Raw genomic sequence first — 22,314 nt, 5'->3', positions numbered from 1 at the left:
CAGTGTATACACCTCAGTGCTTTTACATTTTCGTTGAGCTCTCTTTACAACAACCACATTTGCCGTAATGGCTAAGAACCCCCAGAAAACTGAGCTCTGGAATTAAACTTCAACTCTTATTTTTATCAATAGTGTCAATAGCCCAATCTGTCCACGCGGACGAACCAAAGGACCAGCGGCCGCAGGGCGGCTGCGGTGTCTGACTGGGGAGACGGACCCCTTTACCTCCTGGGGGGGACACGCTCCCCGAGGGCGGAAGAGGAAATCCCTGCAAACGGCCCTCCACGAACAGCGGTGGCGGGGCCTGCGGCTCTCCCGCCCGCGCAAGCGCCCCGCCCCAAGGCCCTCCGGGGACACGGGAGCTACAGCCCCGCCAACACCCACCGCCCTAGCAGGGCGGCGATCTCAGCTCTCCCGCATCCCCACAGCGAGACGAGACGAGGCGCGGCGCGGCGCGGCCTGCCCGGCCCCGCAGGCCCGGTACCTGTGCTGTCAGCCACATTCCCCACAGAGGTCGCCATCAGGAGAGACGCCGGGGCTGCGGCTGGGCGGGCGAGCCTCGGGCTGAAGCGCTGGGGCTCCCCGGGCGCGGAGAGATCCAGTCAGGCGCGAACAAGCCACCGAGCAACTGCCTCTCCAAGCTCCCCCTTCACGCTAAGGCGGCGGCTCCAGAAATGGCGGCAGAGGCGGAGGAAGCTACACGGACAGGGCATATGGCTCCTAACGGACCTATTTCTTTCCACAAAATAGTCCGAATAGGCAAAGGAAGTCCGTGTGGTATAGAATCGTAGCCGATACCAAATCCAGTTGCGGCGGATGAATCTGTTTCTGGAAATAACTCGCCTCCTTCCCATGGACTCCCTGATTAGGAAGCCATAGAAGCCTATACAATGTTTCTATTCACCTCGTTATCCTTCCGCGTGAGACCATTGCGACAAATAAGAGCTCAGCGCGCATGCGTCAGGCGCTACCGCCTTCTTTCACCAGCACATGGCGCCCGCGGCCAACTCCGGGTGCGTGCGTCAAGGAGAGACGCAGGGCCGTGGCGCGTGCATATTGGAGCGCGAGCCCCGCCCCGTGGGTGCCCCGCGCTGGGAGCACGCGCCCGATCCCCGGACAGGCCCTGCTGCTGGGGGCGGCGGGGCGAGCTGGACTGGAGTCTGTAGCGTGGCCCCCAGGAGAAAGGCCGATGGGCAGAGAAGCGCGCTGCCCAGCACAGGGCACGGGGAGCAGGGCAGCTACGCTCGTGTTCACAGTTGTGAAAGTGAGATGATTTTGGTATAAATTAATCTTTGGGGGAGGGGGGGCTGATCGCTCCCAGCCCCTCCTCATACTAGGGAATCGCTTATTTTCTGTAAAATATGTGACTACCATGATCCCCCTACTCCCAGACCATACCATACAGCAGGGGTCGGCAACTTCCCACTGCCCCCATTGGCCTGGGATGGCGAACCGCAGCCAGTGGGAGCCGGTCGGCCGAACCTGCCAACGCGCCAGGTAAACAAACTGGCCTAGCCCACCAGGGTGCTTACCCTGGCAAGCCACGTGCCAGAGGTTGCCGACCCCTGCCATATACGTTCAGCCTCATTAATACTTCTCTCACACTCACACCCCAGTTTCAGCTGAAAGCCTGTGATGTTTCACAAAATGAGCATTACAACCTTCTTACTGTTACAAATTTATTTCAAATACATTGACTACCAAACTGTACATTAAATAAACGAAGTAACTTACATTAAAACAAAATATGTCACTATCAACTGAAAGACAGAATTTAAATACACAAGTCAGGAAATTCAATATGTATGATTGTGGTTGGATTTGTAGCTACTACAAGAAGGGATTTTTCCAAGTGCAACATAGGTATTTTGAAGGAACCCAATCGCTAAGTACTCACTTTGTAGTAGCTAAACACATCAGATTTTAAATTTCACTTTGAACACAATCTAGTCTTCTCCCTTCTGTCCCATACATGGAAGAGCACCAACATGCTTACGTGGCAAGGATGGTTATGAAATCACAAGTGGACTGAGACCTGCTCTCACAAAAGCTAAGGGACAGTGGAACAGAAACCATCCTATAATGAAGTAGCATATAAGGAATTTATCTGTATTTTTATTTTAAGGATTCATCCAATGAGCTATACAACAGAGAGACAAGGAGGCTCTATAGCATTTCCTAGACGGTTCTATGCTTTCTCTTCATTTGATTAAGACAAGAAAGTGAACTCACTCCCAGATATTTTAAAGCACAAGGAAAGCCCGGAGAAATTCCTGTGCAACTCCTGGATGAAGACTTGGGTTAGCAGTTATGGAATTCCAGGACAAACTATAACTTGAGCAAGGAGCTTCAAAAGACCTGTTCTTCCTGTGAATTAAGATGTTCAAGGCCGTTAAGCAGTTCTCAAGAGACCTAGAAACCAGTTGTGGTAGAATTCCAGGAAATGCATTCATGGGCTGATGGACCTGACTAATTTTTTTCTCAATATTTGGGGTACACTTCAGAAAATATAAAGGACCATGCCCTTCTCTTTAATAAAGGGAAAACAGCTGCTTTAGATGTTAAAAAATGCTTTAGATGTTAAATTTACTCAGACTTTTGTAGAATATTTCTTCAATTGTTTATTTCTTATATAAATGTATGAGCTGGTTAACTGAGTCATATCAAAGGTCAATGTAAGGTATTTAAACACCAGCCTAATATTTGTAATAAGTTTTCAGTGTATATCTGAAAAGAATGAAGGGAAGTAAACCAGATTATAAACCTGTAGCTGGCTTCAGTAACTAGAGCTCCTGGACTGCTGTGCAGGTCACAGCAAGTTATCTTTGTCTAAATCTTGTCATTCACAATTCAGATAATTTAATAATAAATATACAACAGAATTCTACTAAAATTTAAGTTATACAAGAAAAATAAGATGCTTCAAATTAACAGCGCATAGTCCCTTAGTACAAAAGAGTATGAGGGAAATTTATTCATCTGAATCCAGACCACAGATTGCTACATCCCTCAGTAACTGAGGGTGTCTGGGCAACTCATTCATCTGAGTCCAGGTCACTATCTCCTGCAATGGAGTGAAAATCCTCGCTATCTTCTTCATCCTCTGAAAGATGAACCTGACTTAACACACTTGGCCCACATCGCTGTTCCTCCTCCTCCTCCTCCTCTTCAGAGATCTCATACCCTCCAATGCTGCTAAAGCTGGTATCTCGTGTGTTGGACTTTGGATCTGGCTCCTCATAGCTGCCATAACTAAAAGAAAGAATGGAATCTCATTACACTGACATTTTCAGCTTATTTACATCCACATTTTCTACTTAACCTCTTACAAAAAAGAAAAAAAAAGTCTGGTGACCTGCTCAAAAGTGTCAGGACTTGGGTAGCTGAGAGATTCCCTTACAGCCTGCATTCCTACCCCATTCCCTACATTTCTATATTATTCTCAACTTTGATTACCTGATATTACTGTCCTCCATAACATGAGAGGTCTCTCCGCCATCTCCCTCAAAGGACATCATACTCTCTTCATTCTCCATGCCCATTCGTGTGTTCTCTTGAAGGACATGAGGTTGTTTGGGTCTCATTGCACTGGGCTCCACATCTGAATCACTGCCACTTTCACTCAGCTGGATAGCTGTGCAACAAACAGAAGAGGCCTGCTTATTAATTTTGACAGAGCTTTTATACCTTGTGGATTGATTTGCATCCTTTTGTAGTCTGCTGAAAGGATACAATACTGGCTGGTTTTCCAGAATAATTTTTCCTTTTACAAAAGCCATCTATCTTCCACACAGTATCTTATCTGCCATTCTTGCACCAAAATAATTACCTCTTCTTACTCATCCATCCCACTGTGTGTATCAGCCAACCTATCTGTGTAGCTTCAACCGTCCCCTTCTCTGGTCCTTCATAGTACGATCCAATGTTCCAGCTTTCCTATCCAAATCTCATTTGTGCTTGCACCAGCTGCCCAGCCCACTCCACATGTCCCTCAGCATTAATCTAGCCACAAGCCTCTCCTCTTCGAAGCTTCAGAGTTCCACCATCTGAATCACGTGTGAACACCCAACTCTCTCTCCTGCCCACACTTAGCATTCACTGCTACTCCACTTCATCTTAGCTTTCATCTAAATTAATCTGGTTCTCTCTTTCTGCTCTTAACATCTCCATAACAATCTGTACTTTGTAACCAATATACAAATATACAGTGTCCTGTATACCTACAAAAGCTGTAGTGTATACTACTATAATTGAAGGGTATGAAAATTGTCTGGGTTTGGGAACAACTGATTCCTGCTCAGGGCTGTGATTTAAAAAGCCAGGACTTACATGAAAAGGGATTATCGCCTTCTTCATCGCTTCCTTCATCATCATCCTCTCCATCTGACATAAGCAAATCTTCATAAAGAACACTGGCTTGGGGCTGTTGTGCTGAGCCTTCTTCTTCATCAGCAAGGTCACCATCCCCATCTTCAACTTCCTAGGTCACACAGAATGGGAATGGCATAGAGCAAAGGTCATATACGAGGCTGCTGCCATACCTGGCATATTGACAATATACTCAGTCATTTGTTTTTATATTGACAGTTTTAGGACTTCAGATAAGTATCTGATTAGTCACGGCTGTGGATTCTCATGTCACTGAGTGTGCCAGACCCAGCAGACTTCCCCTGCACTGTGGAGTCTTCTATCATGAGGATGCAAGTGGACTACAGATGGGATTTCTGCATATATACTCACTGGGGCTGGAGTCTTAGGTTTCCCATCCTCATCCTCATCAAACCCTTCAATATCTACGTCAGAGTCTTCCTCGCCCAGCCTACCTCGTCCCTGGTGTATCTGAATGAGGAACACAAATAGCAATACCATTGAGGAAGGTACCAGCGGTGACTGACACCACAATGAAAAATCCACCCATGGAACAGGGACTCTTCCTAAGTATTCCAAGACCACTTAGCATTGTCTGCTACCTGGCTTCTCTTGCTCTACTCCTCCTAAGGAGTCCAAGAGAAACTGAGGGTTTAAAGCCTGGGCTTCTCTGCTTTCCTCGCTACTCAGAGTGGGCCACTAGACCTTAAACTACAAGTTTTCCTAGGACATTTTCATAGGCAGTCAGCAGGCTCCAGCAGACCTTTTGTCAGCCATATGGGCTGAGGAGAAAGTGCTGCACTCTTGGGGACAGAATCAACTCCCACATGTACTAGACACTGCCCACTAGGAAGCATTTTCAGAACAGCAGATAGTAACGATATCAGACTATATTCTACAACTGAACTCTGATATTCTTAGTCTGCTGAGTGGGATGCCCCAAGATCCCCCCTGCTCTCTCTCTCTCACAATATCTGCTGCCGCCTCACTCTGCCCACTTCCTTTCCTTTCTTTCTGCTTAATGTCGTTGTCCTCCTTCATTTTCATACTCACGCTCCTATTAATACGTCCCTGTATGCCATTCCCCCCTCAGTCCATCTCTGCCCCCGTATGAAAAAATAAAACCAAACAGGTGCCTGTCATCATCCTGACCACTTTGAATATATGTTTTCTCTCTTTTTTGTTGTTGGCTTTCAAGGCTTCTCTACACTACAGAACCTTGGCCAATATTATTAGGCCAGCACAACCCCCAGTGTAGATGCAGTGTAAGCCAGCAGAAGGAGTTCTGCCAGCATAGCTATACCACCTCCACAAACAATACAGAAGTATTCTTCCATCAGCATAGCTGCATCTACACCAGGGTTTTTACAGACATAGTTATGTTGACCAATGGATGTGATTATTTCATACTCCTAGACAACACAGCTATTCTGGCAAAATTTTGCAGTGTAGACCAGGCCTCAGAGAGCAGTACCTGTCACTTCCTATGTGTCTGTACAGCACCCAGCATATTGGTGCTACAATAATAAAAATAAAAAAATCTCCCAGACCTACTGAATACTTTTTTTCTGTGCCCTAATCAAAACTAAAGAGGGACTTAACATCAGGCCTTTGTAGCATGAGTCACCATGTGTCTGTCCTGAGTAGTATAAGCGAGGGTCTCTGGCCCTACACAGATTCTCTCTCAGCCGTAGGTTTTCACCAGTCCTTATTACCAGTTGTCTCTTTTCAGTTTTTCCTTCTTCGCTGTAGCAGCGAAGACACAGGAAAGAAAGCAGCTCTCTCAAAGGCTGCTCTAGCAATTGATTGTTCCTCCGCCTCCACAAAGCCCCACATTTCACTAATCTTGTAGCCCTGTTATAACTATGTCTCCATGTATCATATGATTCCGGTGTAACACCAAAAATCCCATCCACTACCAGAGCAAAGAGAGCCTTTTAACTCACCAACTTCTCCCGCCAAGGAAAGGGGAAAAAAAAAAAAAAAAAGATCAGTCGTCAGACTCTGCTCCCCATTCTTGAGATAGAGAGAACCTTTTTAACTGCACCTAGCTCCACTTCTGCCAGGAAAAGACACAAATGTGTCTTTGTCTTCTTTTGACCCACAAAGCTAATCACCTCCTTCCAATAAATTACTTCTACTTCCTAGGTCTCTACCACATGAAAAAATGGGAGATTTCTGACCTGTGTCCCCCGCTTCTCTGGGGTAGTGGTGGGAGTGTCCATAGCAGACAAGTTGCTCTCATCTTGATAGACTGAAGCATCACGTGACATACTGAGAGAGGTGTTGGTATCATACAAATCTGGTGGCTAAAGTACATGAGAAACAGGAGACGTAACTTTCTCAGGAGCTGGACCAAGACTTTGGAACTCTACCACAAGAGATAAGAATGACCCCGGAGTTCATCATTTTCAGAACTAAACACAGAATACATTTGTTTGACCTGGCTCTCATTATTAAACACCTTATAATTAAACTAAGCAATTTACTCCTAAGGAAAAGTGAGAAAAAATATTTTGACTTAAAAACATGCATACTACATGAATGGGCACAATATAAAGACAGGACAAAAAATATTTAGTATCATGTTAAGGTATGGTTAAAAAACAACAACACCCCTACAACTTTTTGGCTATTCTTATGTGAACCATCTAATCACTACATTGGAAAGAATTCAGAAAATAGAAATGAAAGGAAAGAGAGGTTACTTACCTGTACAGTAACTTGACTTATTCTAGCTGTTTGGTCCCTATGGGTGCACCTCTGTAGGATGTACGCATGCGCATGCACTCTCTATTGAGATAGTGAATAGCAGTGTCTGCGACTGTACAGAACAGCACTTTGTGCTCCCATGTAAAAGCATACAGGCAGACTCCCAAACAGTATCTCAATATGAAGGCAGGTACTGAGGAGGCAGATCCAAGACACTTTGGAGGACTGTGTCAGGCTCTGGACTCAGGTATGACAATGTAATATTTGGTGAAGGTGTGAACTGAGGACGAGCTTGCAGCCTGTAGATTTCTGGTATCAGGCCATCTTTAAGGAAGGCTAAACAAGTAGACTGAGCCCTAGTGGCTTGGGCTGTCACTCTATGAGGAGGGATGTATCCCAGCTACTTCACAGCATGTCAAGATACAACCAAAAATCCACTTTGAAAGTCTGAGTGCAATCTACCCTTAGCCAAACCCCTCCACCCACATAGTTCTGCTTCTGACTGGCCTTGCATGTGTCCTTTGTTTAAGGCAGTGACCCACTGTCTCATACTCGTATGCCTTACTCCATAAAGCACCGTAGTGGCTCTTACATTTTCTCTGAATAAAGGGAGGCTAGCACATCCTCTAACATAACTATAATGTCCCTGGTTTTATTAGTTAAGTTAAAACTTTATGAGATATAAACCCTCATGTTTCAGTACCATATGTCTGAGTTAGGAAGAAACTTTCCCTACAGTGAGGTTGTTCCACGACTTCTCTACTGGAGGGTTTCTTGCACCTTCCCTCTAAAGCATCTGGTACTGGAGACTCTTGGAGGCAGGATAATGGACTAGCTATACCTTGGGCTGATTTGGTGTGGCCATTCCTATTTTCCTAATCATGTCCCTTCAGCCACTAATTTTAGAATTAATCAGAAATACAATCCAGTTTTACAAGATAATTATTTGAAGTATGTAAACATCAAGGACGGAGAACATCAGAGTATATTGGGGATCTATGAGAAATACCCGAGGAAGATATTCCAAGTCTCAAACAATGGGAAACCTGAAAAGCAGTAATGCTGAAAGAAACCAGGATGGGAGCCAATCAGATCTAGGGAACAGCAAATGAGACATTTGTTTGGAATGTGATACAGCTGCAAAAAAGGACTAATGCAGTTTTAGACTGCATACACAAAGGCATCATGTGTCAGAGCTAGAAAGGAATAGTGCTCTCTATATAGCTCTGGTGCAACTACACCTGGAATAACATGGGAATTTTATTAAGAAGTCAAATTGGAATGAATCCCACAAAGAACATGTCTAGAAGGCTGAAGGGACTGGTTTATGGACATTCAAAGAGTTTAATAGGTAATGCTTAGCTAACCAGCAACTAAATATGGGGATGCAACAGCAGAGATATTTGAAGAGAGGACATCAGTGAGGTACATGGGATTATAACCAAGAGCAATATGATTAATAAAATTTAAGTTAAATATGAGGGAAGCTTGCTGACGGATGTACTTGGCTGTAGAACAGTCTTCTCAGTGACAGGGCTTCTAACACACAGAACTTTTACAACTAGATTGGACAAGCACTAGTATGTATGCACCATAAGGAATAATCCTGCACATGCTCTGGGAAATGGACTGGATGATCTAATTCTTATTAGGTATATATGATTTATTAAATTATTCAATCATTCAGTCCACCTTCTGGGAGCCAATATAGAACTCATCCTTAACTAAACCAAAATGTTCCAGGAGAAAGGAACAGACAGCAGGAGGCCCCTCTGGACCAAACACCTAGTGACAGATATAGAAACTGAAAAGAGGTGCAAAACCTCACTTCATCAGACTCACCTGAGGTGTGTAGGGTCCAGGGGTCATAGGGTCAAGACTTTCCAAATCTGCCTCCTCCAGTGCTGCTTCCTTAGCAGTAGAGATGTCTCTCTCAAGCTGAGTCAAATGCTCATCATACTAAGAAAAAAAAGTTTGTCAGGGTTGCAGAGAAACAGAAGTTAACTATACAAATACATTGCAACAGACTAGACCACATACCTCAGCCAGCGTCTGGCAACAGATGTTCACAATTTCCTGAGCAGTTTTTGTGTACTGACTATCCGGCCCTGCAATGAGAACCACACCTTCTTATGTTGTCTGAGCTCTCCTCAGTGCTGGCACTCTGAACAAGCACTTTATGATTTTTTAACAAAGCCCATGAAATACGTAAACCCCACAATCTGTCTTCTGATTTTTCTGTGACCAGAAACAACCTACAGCACGGCTGGGATTCATGCGGAGTTATGACAAACCCACAGCTCTCTTCAGCTGCTACCTTGAAAACTGAGATTTTGGTGAACATTAAAAAAAAATCTCTAGCTGTTATGGTTGCAAAGAAAACCTCAAAATGTGAGCCAAATAACTGATGCAGAGATATCTACATGAATCTGTGGAGAGCCTGCAAGAAAAGCTCTGAGAAGTGTAAACCATCCCATTAATCTCAGTGAGATAGATGCCCATTAATTACAATAAAAAAGACAACATTGTTAACTATTTCATGCCGCATGTAAGAAAGGAAAGAGAGGGAAGTCTCATTTTGGTGCCACAAGTGAGTAGATACCACATCTTCCCGCCCCTTGTTCAACGAGGAGCCAGATTCAAAGGAAACTAGCATACCCCCAAGCATATTCAAGTCCCACTGAGGGGAAACCACGCTCAAGAAGTGCAGCAGAGCTAAGAAAGAACACTGTCATATTTTGAACTAAATCTGCTGTGAGCAGCTCTCTTGCAGAATGTATTTTGTGGACAGAATTTGGAAGAGCGCCACTACTCCCGCCCCACATTTTTACTCCTTTCATACAAAGGCGATAAGAGAATCAAATGGAAAAGATCTGCTACGTCACAGTCTACCACTGCAGTATGTCTTCAAGTGCTTTGCCCAGTCCAATTTTAAGATATCAACTGATGGAGCTGCTACCACTCACTTTCCTTAGAAAGCTATTCCATGGCCCAGTACTTCTCAGAAACTTCAGAGATATTGGATGCAGGAATTTAAAGGAATACTGTCAACACAAAGTTTGTCAATTTAAAACAAAAAGTTACTACTAATTTCAGATCATTCACTTGCCTGAGTTTGTGATTTTTTTTGTGATTTTGAAGTGTTTGGTCTCGCTCATATGAAAGCCCCACAGAAACCATGGAAGCTAACTGGGGAACAACGAGAAGGACATGCACAAAGTCCAGCCAAATGTTTAAAGAAAAGAGAAAATCCCCCCCCCCCCCCCGCATCCCGCCATCTTAGATGTTACTTTCACGCTAACAGGTAAAACATTATCCATTAGCAGTGAGATTTTTAAGTTGACAATGTCCTTTTAAGAAGTTACACAGGGTGGCCTTGCAGAAGGTAGAATATACATGTTTTAGAGTAAGGACACTGAGGAAAGCTGATATGGAAGAAACAGGCAAGTCACAGCAGAGGGAGAGAAGACATGAGGACTGGAGGAGTACTGAAAACCCAGAGAGCCATAGGGAGAATCAGTGAAAGGATGGAAAAAGGAGAATATCTGAGGTAAAAGGGAAGTGGAAGAGGGTTAATACAATAGGACAAATGGGGAGATTGGACTGTTTGAACATACTGCAAATGTGTCTTCTCATAGCAGAGAATACTTTGGTCTAAAGAATGACTGTTAGTGTAATCATCCCTGAACATGCCACAGCAGCAGCTGAAAGTCTCATTGTTTCAGCAGACTGCTCCCCTAAAAAACTAACTCGGGTTAATGGGTTTAACAAAAAAGGGAGCCAAATTTGTTGCTGGGTAGATGAGAGATGGTGAAGACTGCAATGTGCTCACCTCACCAAGGGTGTTGAGCCTTGTGATTGGGTGAATCCTGGGGGATGGAAGGCTGACTAAGCCGACTGGATGGGGGCTGAGAGTAGGACAGTTTGGCGGCACTTCCCCGACTCCCCCTCTCTGAGGAAAGCATGGGTGATCCCCCAACTCCCCCCTCGCCTGAAGGGAAAGCAGGTGATCCCCAGACTCCCTTCCTCTGGCTGGGGTGTCACCTATATTGCCCTGAAAGGGGTTTGCTGAACTACTCTGGGAGAGAGCAACTCATCTTGGAAATACCGAGGACACTCCTACACCATGGGGACTTTTTCCACTGAGAGTAACACCTGTTGCTGCCGCAGAGAGGTTGGCCCCCTGGGAGAATCAGTACCCTCATCGCTTCGCCACACTCAACCACCTTCAGGCCTGCAACACCTCATCAAGGTACATGGATTCCTCCACATTACAGAGCCCACTAGTGGATAATAAACTGGACTCATGAATCCATTTAGGTGAGAACAGCAGCCTGTAGGAGCCAGCTACAAAATGCAACATCTGAAGAAGATGCTACATCAACCTTGCAGTGTTTGGTGAAGATGCATGCAAATTGCCAGGTGCCTGCTCTGCAGATGATCTCAGTTTTTTGGCATACGAGATAGAGACAGATCTTGTTGAGTGAGTTTAAGACTGGAAAACCTCTTTTTTCTAAGCTTCTAGGGTAGTCAATATTGACCAGCTATAGAAATGGTCATCTTGGAGGCTTGAGGCCCTTGTTTTACAAGCATAGGTGACAAAACTGCATAGAATCCAAGCAGAATTTGATAGCTCTTCAGACATTCATATGGTACCATCTAATCTCGAGGATGGAGTTGTTTAGGAGAAGCAAAGGCAGAGCAATGCCCTGGCTGAGAATCATAGAAACGTACATCTGGAAAGTACCTTGCGAGTCAGGGCCAAGTATACCTGTCCTAAACCAACCCTGACAGATGTTTGTTTTTAAAAGATGTTTTGGAAGCCTTTTTTCTAGGAAGAGAGCAAGGAAGAGAGAGAAGAATCTAAGTGGTCATTTGTGACTATAACAAGTAATGTGTCCCCTTGGGCCTCAGGAGTGGCAAGGAGGTGGATGAGGAAGTTGGCTGGGCAGTGGAATCAAGGAAATGGATTCCCTCCCAGCATAAATGTCAACCATTCGTTTTGAAAAATGACGGTATACGTGCCAAAGCAATTCAATGACTGTGTATTGCATTGCCACATCGCAAGTGGCTAAAAAGTCCAATTCTCGAGTGATAGTCCTTGTCAAAGATAATGCAGGCATAAGGTGCAGAGCCAGAAGATGAAGCTGGTGCACTACTAGCACTTGAGGCCTGGTGCACTTTTCTTCTTCGTTTGCCCCACACTCCAACATCTGACTCCCTGGTGCAGTGCAGCCTTCCATTGTAGCCTGTTGCTAGCTGCATCCTCCCAGCTTGTGGGATCAAATGTTGAAAGTGTTCAAGACCATCTTGCAAACATCCTTGAACTTGAACATAGGTCAGCCTAGTGACCTTGGAGTTCTCCATACAGGAGACCCTTTAGAATGCATCCATCCTCCACCCAGTGCAGTTGACCAAGCCAGCCGAGAAGTCTGTGTTTGAGAATAATGATTAGATTTGGTAATTTTGCTTTTTCAAGTACTTCAGTGCTGGGAACTCTGGTTTCCCACTTGATATGTAGAATACAGTGAAGACAGTGGGGATGAAAGGTGTTTAGCCTTCTCTCATGCCTGCTGTAGGTGGTCCACGTCTACCCACCATACAGCAGTATGCTCAGAACACATTTGGTAGACTGGTATCTTGGTGTTCAGTGTCAATTTCCTGCTATCACTTGGTCAGTTGGCTAATTGTGGTGGATGCCTTTCCAACGAGAGAAATAAGCTCATCATCCAGAGATAAATTATCTGATACTATTGATCCTATATAGCAGAACTTTCCCAACTTTTAGTGTACTGCTAGCTGTTAAAACTTCTAGTGCAGTCCACACCTTGTGTCATAATCTTTGTCTTCTTTAGACTGATGATTTGTCCAAATTCATCACAAGCTATTGCAAAACTACTGCAAAGTTGCTGGAGCCCCTCTTCACTGTGTGTGACGAGTACTGTGTCACTGTCAAAAGGAAGTTCTCTTATCAGCAGGTATTTGCTTTTAGACATGCAATGTTGAAAAGTTTTCCATCTGATCTTGTATAGAGATGTACACCCTCGGTGCTGGAGTAGAAAGCATGATTAAGCAGCACGTGGAAGAACATACAAAAGAGCACTGGCGCCAAAATACATCCTTGTTTGACACCAATGTAAATTTCAAAGCTGTCAGATTGATCACCATCATACTCTAGCCTTTGTGCCATCACAGATGGATTGAATCATACTGAGGAAGACTGGGGGGCAATCAATTCTCTCTAGCAAGTGGAAAAGGCCCTTTCTGCTGACCTCATCAAAAGCCTGTGTAAGATCGGTGAAGGACATGTAAAGGTCTTGCTCTCGACACTTTTCTTTCAGTTGCATTTGTGCAAAAAACAGGCCAATAGATGATCTACCGGCATGGAAGCCACACTTACTCTCTGAATATACACATTCAGCATGAACCTGCAGTCTTTCAAGAATGACCCGTGCAAATGCCTTGCCAACAACATTGAGGAGAAAGATTCTTCTGTAGTTTTTGCAGCAACTGCTCCAATCTCTTGTTTTATACAACCTTATGATGTTGGCATCTTTCATGTCTTGTGGTACCCCCTCCTTCCCTCTAGCAGGCAAGCAAAACATTGTGCAGATGTTTAAGCACCCTCTGTCCTCATTGTTTCAATACTTCAGCTGGAATTCCATCTTTTCCTGCAGCCTTTACTAATGTGAGGGAGGCAATTGTTGTTTCAAGCTCATTTACAGATGGTTCTATATTGCGCTCTAATAGTCTGGAGCTTGGGGATCACATTTAGAGCTGCTTGAGAAACAACAGATTCTGTGAATAGAGTCTGAGATAGCATTATACCCAGCATTGCTTCTGTTGATGATGTTTTCATTAGAGTGAGGCAACCTTGGCTGAAGGGTCAACTGCTTTCTTAATTCCTCTTAGAACTCCTTTTTCAAAGGATGTTGGTATCTTTTTGCACAGAACAAGCCAGTATGATTGAACACAATAATATTATTAATTATTATTATATAGCACATTGCCTTGCTGTTCGTTGCAATGTGCTCTTTACTCCTGGGGGAATTCTGCACCAACTCGCAATGCAGAATTTTGCAGAAATTAATGTTGTGCGTGCAGAATTTCCTTTCCCACACAGAAACGGGCTGCAGTGCAGAAATTTCTGTAGTGAAAGTTACATTTTGCAGCATACAAGTGCATAGTCTGTGTCACAGTCTACACTCTGAAAACTGTGAATATGGTGAACATCCATATGTCTTCTAAGTAGGTGTTAGTAATGCAGTCTCCTCGGTAGGTGTAAAGCTCCAGTAGTTTTTGCCCATTGTAATTAATTTTTCCCTCTCCATGCTGGCCAATGCATAGGAGCCACATCTCATGATCTAGGAAGATTCTAGCTTTGAAGTGTCCCAGGAGATGGTGTTGCTGCCCAATGGTAGCTTACAGATGATGCTATCAAGTTGCTGACAGAACAAGTCCTTCTCTTTAGAGATGACGGAAAGCATTGGGGCATACGTACTAATAATGTTAGCAAACCCACTTATTGGTAGATATTCTTAGTGATGTGATACATTCTAATGTTGCAATGAGCTTTTGACTGAAAAACCTCTCGTGTTCACAGTTGTCTCATTTACTTTTTCCATGCCAGAAAAAGGTGTATTGTATCTCATGTAGAGAGTCTGTGTCAGCTACTCTGATTTCAGAGAGAGAGCAGCTACAATGATGTCAAGCTTCTCTGTCAATGAGGGTGGACTTTCTAGGATCACTGACCTCCTCTTCATCATCTGACGTATCAATGCACATTGTCCTCACATTTCAACAAGCAAGTTTGAAGACGGCAACCAACGTACTCAAACAAGTTTGTATGCTAGCCAGAAAACAAATAAAGAGGCAGAGATGTGCCTTAGGACTGTCGGAGAAAAACTCAGTTCTCGCTTTTTCGTTTGGGTGCAGCAAAATCAAATACTTTATTATTTCTCCAGTAATTACAATGGAGGGAGAGAGTGCCATAGGACACGGGGTCGCCCCAGTCCCGGACAGGTCTCTCAACTGGTAAACAATTACAGCAAGCATTTATACTTTTGTTACAGACAATAACTAGCAATAATACAGACAATAAAGAGCAATGACTAAATTTTGTTTATACATAAGCCATTCTGCTATCTTGTTTTCTCACTCCTAGAAGACACCAGGCTGCATATTTGGTTATCAGTTACAAGGTCGTAATAACTTTTTACACAGTTCTTTCCCTCTGCCTCACACTATCCTTGCTTCTAGAAGTCTCACGTCATTAGGGTTACAGCTGGGCTAACTCTTGCTAACTGACTGACATGCATTAAGATCCCCTTCAAATCCTTATTAATTCTTTCCCTGCTTCCACAGGACCAAAGCCCTCCTCTCAGCAGTACTGACTAGGCTCAAATGCTTGGAGATTAAGACGTTCTGCAGCCAGCACAGCTGCAGGAGATGCTGGAGGGCAAGCTTAGTTGCAGTGTCAATTGCATGATGTTTTCTCTGGAGCAGGTTTTGTTCAGTTTTCTCCTCTAGCCTTTGTTCAGTCAAGAACTAGCTACAAGGCTGTTACCACTTTGTGGATATTATTTTTTATTCCAATGGGTAGCTGACCTACCGCCACACCACTCCAAGCATAATTCCCATGATAGCTGTAATGAGCAGGCCAGGAGTGGTAACGCAATTGTGCAAGCAGCGTCTCATTCAGAAACAAGAGTGTCTCTGGCTGGACTGAACCCCTGAGGAGCAGACTGAGGCAGCAGTCAGTGATCACCAGGCTTAGGTGCAGTGTGGCTGGAATCAGGTTGACAGGAACAGAGTGTGGGATGGGGGATTTAATGGCCTGTCAGTCATGAATCAATCACATATCCCACATTCTAGCAGTGCAGTCTGCTGCTCTAGCCACAGCTAAGGTTGCCAACCCTCCCAGTTTCGCCAGAAGTCTCCCCGAATCAGGCTCTATCTCCCAGAGGCTACTGAAGCCAAACAGGGAGATTTTAGGCTGCTAAAAGTCCAGCAGAACAGTAGGACTAAGGCAGGCTCCCGGAAACGGACGACACGACCCTGCGGCCCCTGGGGGGAAGGGGAGGCAGAGGGTTTTGCATGCTTCCCCCGCACCGTGCACCAACTCCACAGCTCCCATAGGCCAGAGACGTGCCGGCCGCTTCCAGGAGCAGCATGGGGCCAAGGCAGGCAGGCAGCCTACCTTAGCCCTGCTAACTGGGAGCTGCCCAAGGGAAGTACCACCTGGCCAGAGTCCGTACCCCACACCTTACCACACCCCAACCCCTTGCCCCAGCCCTGAGCCCCCTCCCATACCCAAACTCCATCCCAGAGCCTGCACCCCAACCCTCTTCCCCATTCCATAGCCCCCTCCTGTACCCAAACTCTCCCAGAGCCTGCACCCCAACCCTCTGCCCCAAGCCCCATCCCAGAGCTTGCACCCCACACCCCAATCCCCTGCCCCAGCCAAGAGCCTGCACCCCAAACCCCCTCCAGCACCCTAACCCCTTGCCACAGCCCAGTGAAAGTGAGTGATGGTGGGGAAGAGCGAGCGACGGAGGGAGGGGGGAATGGAGTGGGTGGGGACTTGGAGATGGGCGGGGCAAGGGTGTTTGGGTTTGTGTGATTAGACAATTGGCAACCCTAGCCATAACTAGTGTGCTACAGAAATCACTAGACGCTGCCCCACACCCTCCTGTGACCCACTGACTCTGCCACAATGAAGCCAGCAGATCATGAGTGAGAGATCTTTGGCCAATCCCTCCAGCTAAGGTATGCAAAGACCAGTGATAAGGCATGGACAATTGCCCACCCCCTGCTGTACAGAGTGTACCCCATGTGGCTGTACGGATCAGGAGATGACCACAGTCACAATCCAGGTCCAGTGTACTGGAGGGGAGGCGAGAGGAGCGGAGGAAGAACTGCCTCTAGCACCCAAAGGTTCATGGCCCAACATCATATCCCCGATAGCGGAGCTCCTGAAAGAAGGTGCTTGCTCTACCTACTGAAGCAGCAGACTGGGGATGTGACCTAGTTCTAGGTCTTACAAAGGGGAAGCAGTCTAAGGCCAAAACAGAGTTTCAGCTGCTTCTGTGGCCTGTGTGAGCATAGTTAAACCAGCAGTCAATCTCCAGACCATAGGATTTTACTGTGCATGAGAAGTTCCTGTTGTAAGGCCAGTAATGGGAATCAGCAACTTCCACCTTTTCATGTTCTCTGTATGTGTATATATATATCTTCTTACTATATGTTCCATTCTATGCATCTGATGAAGTGGGCTATAGCCCACGAAAGCTTATGCTCAAATAAATTGTGAGTCTCTAAGGTGCCACAAGTACTCCTGTTCTTTTTACTAAACAAGTCTGTGAGCCAGCTGACTTGTGCACTGAAGAACACAGCTGCAGTAAAGGGGCTTGAGGTGGAGTTGCAAATGGATTATGGTAGGTGGAATGTTAGAAGAAAGAAAGGGTGGGTTTGGAGGAAATAAGTCAGGATGCTTGTCAGCAAGGGAGACCGTGTGTTCTGATCACTCAAAGGAGTCCAGGATGGAGGTGCTGATCCTTCTGTAAAGAGGAGGAGGAGGAGGAGAGGGTGGGGATTCATTGCAGGGTTTTGTAAGTTTGGCTCTTTCTGAAACCATCCTTGACAGATTGCATTGTGCATGCTCTGTCATAAACATTCCAACCCCTCCAACACCAATCTCAGGTGGTTATAAAGAGTACAGAGTACTTGTGGCACCTTAGAGACTAAGCACATAAGCTGAAATAAATTTGTTAGTCTCTAAGGTGCCACAAGTACTCCTGTTCTTTTTGCGGATACAGACTAACACGGCTGCTACTCTGAAACCTGTCATAAAGAGTACAGTTCGTTTGACATGAAGTGACCTTTAGGTTTACAGAACTACAAGTGAATTATTTTAAATTTAAATAAAAGAATTAGACTTCTGAAATTTAAGCATAATCCCATGGCATGCAGAAAGATTATTGTAGTAAGAGGAGGCCCTAAAATATAAACCTTGGTATCAGAGGCCTGGTATGAGGCCTGAGGCCTAAACTAAAGTAATGGTCAAGACTTTGTTAACATAAAGCAAAGTTAAGCTGTGAGCCAGAGGCAGGCCCTGCTCACAGGAGCTGGCAAGGAAAGGGCTGATGCTGCAAGAAGATACGTACCTAAAAGATACTGAACACTAGATAGCAGAACATTCACATACTTGTACATTCCACACAAATAACAAGGAACAGGCTGACCCATCCCAATGACAGGGCCAAAAGGGTAATATGATGGATAGAGTTGTTTTGTTCAAACCAACATGTACAAGGTGAGAGGTGGCACCTTACTACATAGAGGGGTTGTACCTTGCTACGTAGAAGGGTTGCACCTCAATACGTCAGGAGTGATGTGTAACTTGTTTGTATCTGTGTATAAGAATGCATCCCTGGGGTGGTGTCTTTGTCCGGCCGAGGGGGCAGTGGAAAGTCCCGCCACTGACTGAGCCGAGTCCATTGACCGTGGGCACATATTCGTAGTATGCCCTGAATTAGGCTAAGAAACCTACAGGGAACTATTATTGTGTCCAATACGGCAATAAACCTGGTCGACGTGCCTTCGTACCTTACTAGACTCTGTGGTCATTGGGGGTTCTCTTCGGGTCTGCTGTGTCAGCTATCTGCAGAGCTGGGGCAGCACAGAGAGGGAACACAAGCACACAACCGAGTGATACTAACAAGGAGACAGCAGAGCACCACACCGGTAGCACTCTGACAACACTGGTGACCCCGACCTCTGATCTGGTGAGTAAGCGAGCTGTCCACTGTAAGAATCGCAATCTAACATGGCAGAAAACCTCGAGTTAGGGAACCCCGATCCCCTCCCTTATGATCCCCACGGAGTTTGATAACTCTTGGACCTGCTGGATTGCCAGTAAAGGGGGTCCATATGAATTTAAAAAAGAGAGTGGGGAAACATGGACTGGCATATGTAGAGCGATGGTAGAAACCGAGGCTCTAAGAAATAGTAATAAAAGTAAAAAAGCAAGAATTTTGCAACTTATGGCAGTGAGATGGCTTAGACAGCATGCTGGCCAAGCAAGTAACAGTAACAAAGAAAGAGTTAAAAAAATCAAAAGAAGCTACACAGCCCTGGAATGCTCCCACCCCCCTTGCAGGGTGGCAAGCAGCCCAGAGACAACCAGTACAGGAACAGAGTGAAACACTGGAAACAGCTGTAAGGAACCTACAAAAAAATACATGTGCCGTCCCCTGTTATAAATATAAATATTAGTGGTAAACAGCAGGCTTCAGGTAGCTACCCTGTGCCTGAAGAATGGGGACAGAAGTGGAAAAAGGGGGCCCTAGTAAAATTAAAAGATGAAACAGGGTCCACTGCATTGCAACCATCACCTTATGATAAAAACCAGGTTCCAGTTAAACTTAAGCCGGAACCTAGACTAGTGCCTGTCAGAACGGGACAAGTAAGTGCACAGAAGGAAAGAGTAGCAAACAATACTCTCACTGAATTGGTAAATCAAATGAAGGAAAAAATGGAACAGTTCACAGAGACTCGATCGCAGGGGAGTGAATAAAAAAGAATTTCAAAGTAAAAAACTGAAATTAAGTGGGTTGACACCTAGAATTGATGCATTAACACATGGAGTTGCCCAAAAACAGTTAACTGCAGCAAAAAGGGCACTCCCACTATCCATTTGGCATGCACACAAAAGCAACAGACACTGGGGGAACAAATTCAGGTTTTACAAGAGCAGGTAACTACCCCCAATCTCCTCTCAGAGCCAGGATAAAAACCAGGGGCGCAATTCCCAACTGTGCAGGTTCCCAATTGCTTTGACCCACGGAACCACACTCCGCGCTCATATCTAAAAATAGAACCTTCTTTCTCAAATATTTTTACATACCGGTTAAGTTTTGTCCTTTATATGTTTTCTCAGTTTGCTAAACTTGCTGCTGCTGCCTGTATTTTCAAATACCTTGATGGAGTGCTAATTAACATAACTAGGTTTTGGGCACTGTCTGTTTTAAAGTAGTGCAAGGGTTTAGGAGTGGTCAGATATGGTTTCAGGACAGTGTAACGATCAGGGCCAATATTGGAATTACTTACCATTGTACTTAATGCTGTTGGCAAGGATCAGTTTAACATCATCCAGGAAGGTCTCCCTGTTCTGATACTTGTGTTTGGAGATGTTCTGGAAGAGATTACTCAGTGATAAGAACATAAGAACAGCCATACTGGGTAAGACCAAAGGTCCATCTAACCCAATATCCTGTCTTCTGACAGTGGCCAATGCCAGGTGCTTCTGAGGGAATGAACAGAACAGGTAATCATCAAGTGATCCATCCCCTGTTGCCCATTCCCAGGCTAGAGACACTCCAGAGCATGGTTCTGCATCCCTGCCCATTCTGTCTAATTGCCATTGACGGACCTGTCCTCCAAGAATTTATCTAGTTCTTTTATGAACCCTGTTATAGTTTTGGCCTTCACAAAATCCTTTGGCAAAGAGTTCCACAGATTGACTGAGTTGTGTGAAGAAATACATGAGTAACAGAGTTAAATACTTTCTTAAATGGCTGCATGATTTAAATTACATACCTTGCGGATGGTCTCTAGGTCCATTGGATTGATGATCACTTTGTAATAATCTGGAACAAACTTTTTATTAACTGGATGATGAAATGGCCAAGACTGCAGAAAATAAAAAAAAGACAGACAAACATAATTGGGAACAATTCCTTGTAGAAATGATTATTGGATCTTGAGGCCAAGAGAGAGTGTTTCACAAAATAATCTTCCAGAGCAGTTAGCAGAAACTTAGATACAGATTCTATATAGACCAGAAATGTTAATCACAGTGATTCCTGCATCCAACTGTATAGCCTCAGCAAGAGTCAAAGATAAACATAGGACTAAAAGAGCTACAAAGCAAGATAGTTTTCTATGTCCTTCAACAGCTAAAGCAAGAACCTGTACTATACAAAGCAACTCTTATCCAGTGGGCTTTACTATTTAGTATCATTGTTACTTTCCAAGACTAGCTAGAATCACTATCAAGAACATTCATTCCTTGAAAAGTCAATGCAGAAAAAGGATCTAAATTCTGCATCCACAGGAAACTATCAGCAGGAGCCAAACATCTAAAGCCTGAGATTTCTGTGGAGGAAAAGGAAAATTCAAAACCCTGACTCCAGCCAACTTTTCCTTTCTGAAGCCTAATAAAAAAGCATCCACTGGGAAGAGTCTGTCAAAGTTTTGGAGGGACAGACACCAGGGCAACCTAGTCATATACACACAGCACATCAGAGGCAATCTCTTAACACTACCCCATCCCCTACATGTCACGTTATAAATAAGGCTACGATTTATCATGGAGGTCATAGTCACAGATTCCATGACTTTACCAGACCTCTGTGACTTCTAGGGCTTCAGGAGGCAGCGGCGGCAGGACTGTGCCCCCCTGCCCTGCAACTAACTAGGGTTAGCTGGAACCAGGACCCTACAGCCCCAGCCCCGCAGCTTCCGCTGGAGGCTGCAGCCAGGGCCCTGCGCCCCAGCATCCCGGGATTGGCGGGGGCCACACACCCCAGCCCCACAGTGTCCCAGGCTTGGCGGGGGCCATGAGCCCCAGTCCCGCAGCTTTCGCTAGGGGCTGTAGCTGGGGCCACATGCCTCCCTTGCGGCTTCCCAGGGCCGTGTATGCCTCCACCCCGCCCTGCTGCGGCTGGAGCTTGGCAGGGGCTGCACACCCCTGTCCGCAGCTGTGGCTAGCTCTGGAGCAAGGCCTGCATGTCCCCTACGGCTGTGCCCCCTGCTGCAGCCACTGGAGCAGGGGCTGTGGCCCTTGCCATGGTGGGGGACTCGGCCTGTCAGTCGTCCCCCCACATGGGATTCCATTCCTCCCCCCACCTAGCCCTGCCCCCCGGTTATTTTTAGTAAAGTAATGGACTGGTCATGGCTTCAGTGAATGTTTGTGTATTACCCATTACCAGTTTGTGACTTTTACTAAAATAACCGAGATAAAATCTTAGCCTTAACTATAAATCACTAAGGCCTGGTCTACACATAAAGTTGTACCAATTTAACTGAAGGAAGGATTTTATACTGATTTTGTTAAACTGGTGCAACTTTGTGTGTGGACTCATATCACTTTAAAACTGGCTTATATATATGTTTAACTTGCACCTGTAAATTTACCAATGCAAGATAAACTAATATAAGCCAAATTTACAA

General features: G+C 45.1%; 2 protein-coding genes across 6 annotated transcripts in view; both read right to left on the bottom strand.

Annotated features, from left to right (window-relative positions):
- Positions 1 to 843, bottom strand: part of OGT (O-linked N-acetylglucosamine (GlcNAc) transferase) — an 85,229-nt gene extending 84,386 nt beyond the window's left edge. The window contains exon 1 of one of the 2 annotated variants that reach the window (XM_039487818.1): positions 485 to 843. In XM_039487818.1, coding sequence (XP_039343752.1) covers positions 485 to 521 — 37 coding nt within the window. In that variant the 5' untranslated portion in view covers positions 522 to 843. The remainder of the gene's footprint in view (positions 1 to 484) is intronic. The other variant, XM_039487819.1, reaches the window with a different exon arrangement.
- An 822-nt stretch (positions 844 to 1,665) lies between these two features.
- The window catches only part of TAF1 (TATA-box binding protein associated factor 1), a 100,664-nt gene continuing 80,015 nt past the window's right edge, over positions 1,666 to 22,314 (bottom strand). Inside the window, exons 32-40 of one of the 4 annotated variants that reach the window (XM_039487814.1) lie at positions 20,680 to 20,772; positions 20,191 to 20,275; positions 9,121 to 9,188; positions 8,923 to 9,039; positions 6,552 to 6,677; positions 4,741 to 4,839; positions 4,330 to 4,480; positions 3,457 to 3,634; positions 1,666 to 3,252 (exon numbers count right to left, since the gene is read on the bottom strand). In XM_039487814.1, the coding sequence (XP_039343748.1) occupies positions 3,036 to 3,252; positions 3,457 to 3,634; positions 4,330 to 4,480; positions 4,741 to 4,839; positions 6,552 to 6,677; positions 8,923 to 9,039; positions 9,121 to 9,188; positions 20,191 to 20,275; positions 20,680 to 20,772 (1,134 nt within the window). In that variant the 3' untranslated portion in view covers positions 1,666 to 3,035. Of the gene's footprint in view, positions 3,253 to 3,456; positions 3,635 to 4,329; positions 4,481 to 4,740; positions 4,840 to 6,551; positions 6,678 to 8,922; positions 9,040 to 9,120; positions 9,189 to 9,213; positions 10,270 to 17,414; positions 17,640 to 20,190; positions 20,276 to 20,679; positions 20,773 to 22,314 lie in introns of those variants that run through there. The other 3 variants (XM_039487815.1, XM_039487817.1, XM_039487816.1) reach the window with 3 other exon arrangements.

This window comes from Mauremys reevesii, linkage group 9 (assembly GCF_016161935.1).
Source record: "Mauremys reevesii isolate NIE-2019 linkage group 9, ASM1616193v1, whole genome shotgun sequence".
In the NCBI taxonomy this organism is placed as follows: Eukaryota; Metazoa; Chordata; order Testudines; family Geoemydidae; genus Mauremys; species Mauremys reevesii.
The sequence above is the reverse complement of the archived record's forward strand: the minus strand, read 5'-3'. Positions and strand labels throughout refer to the sequence as shown.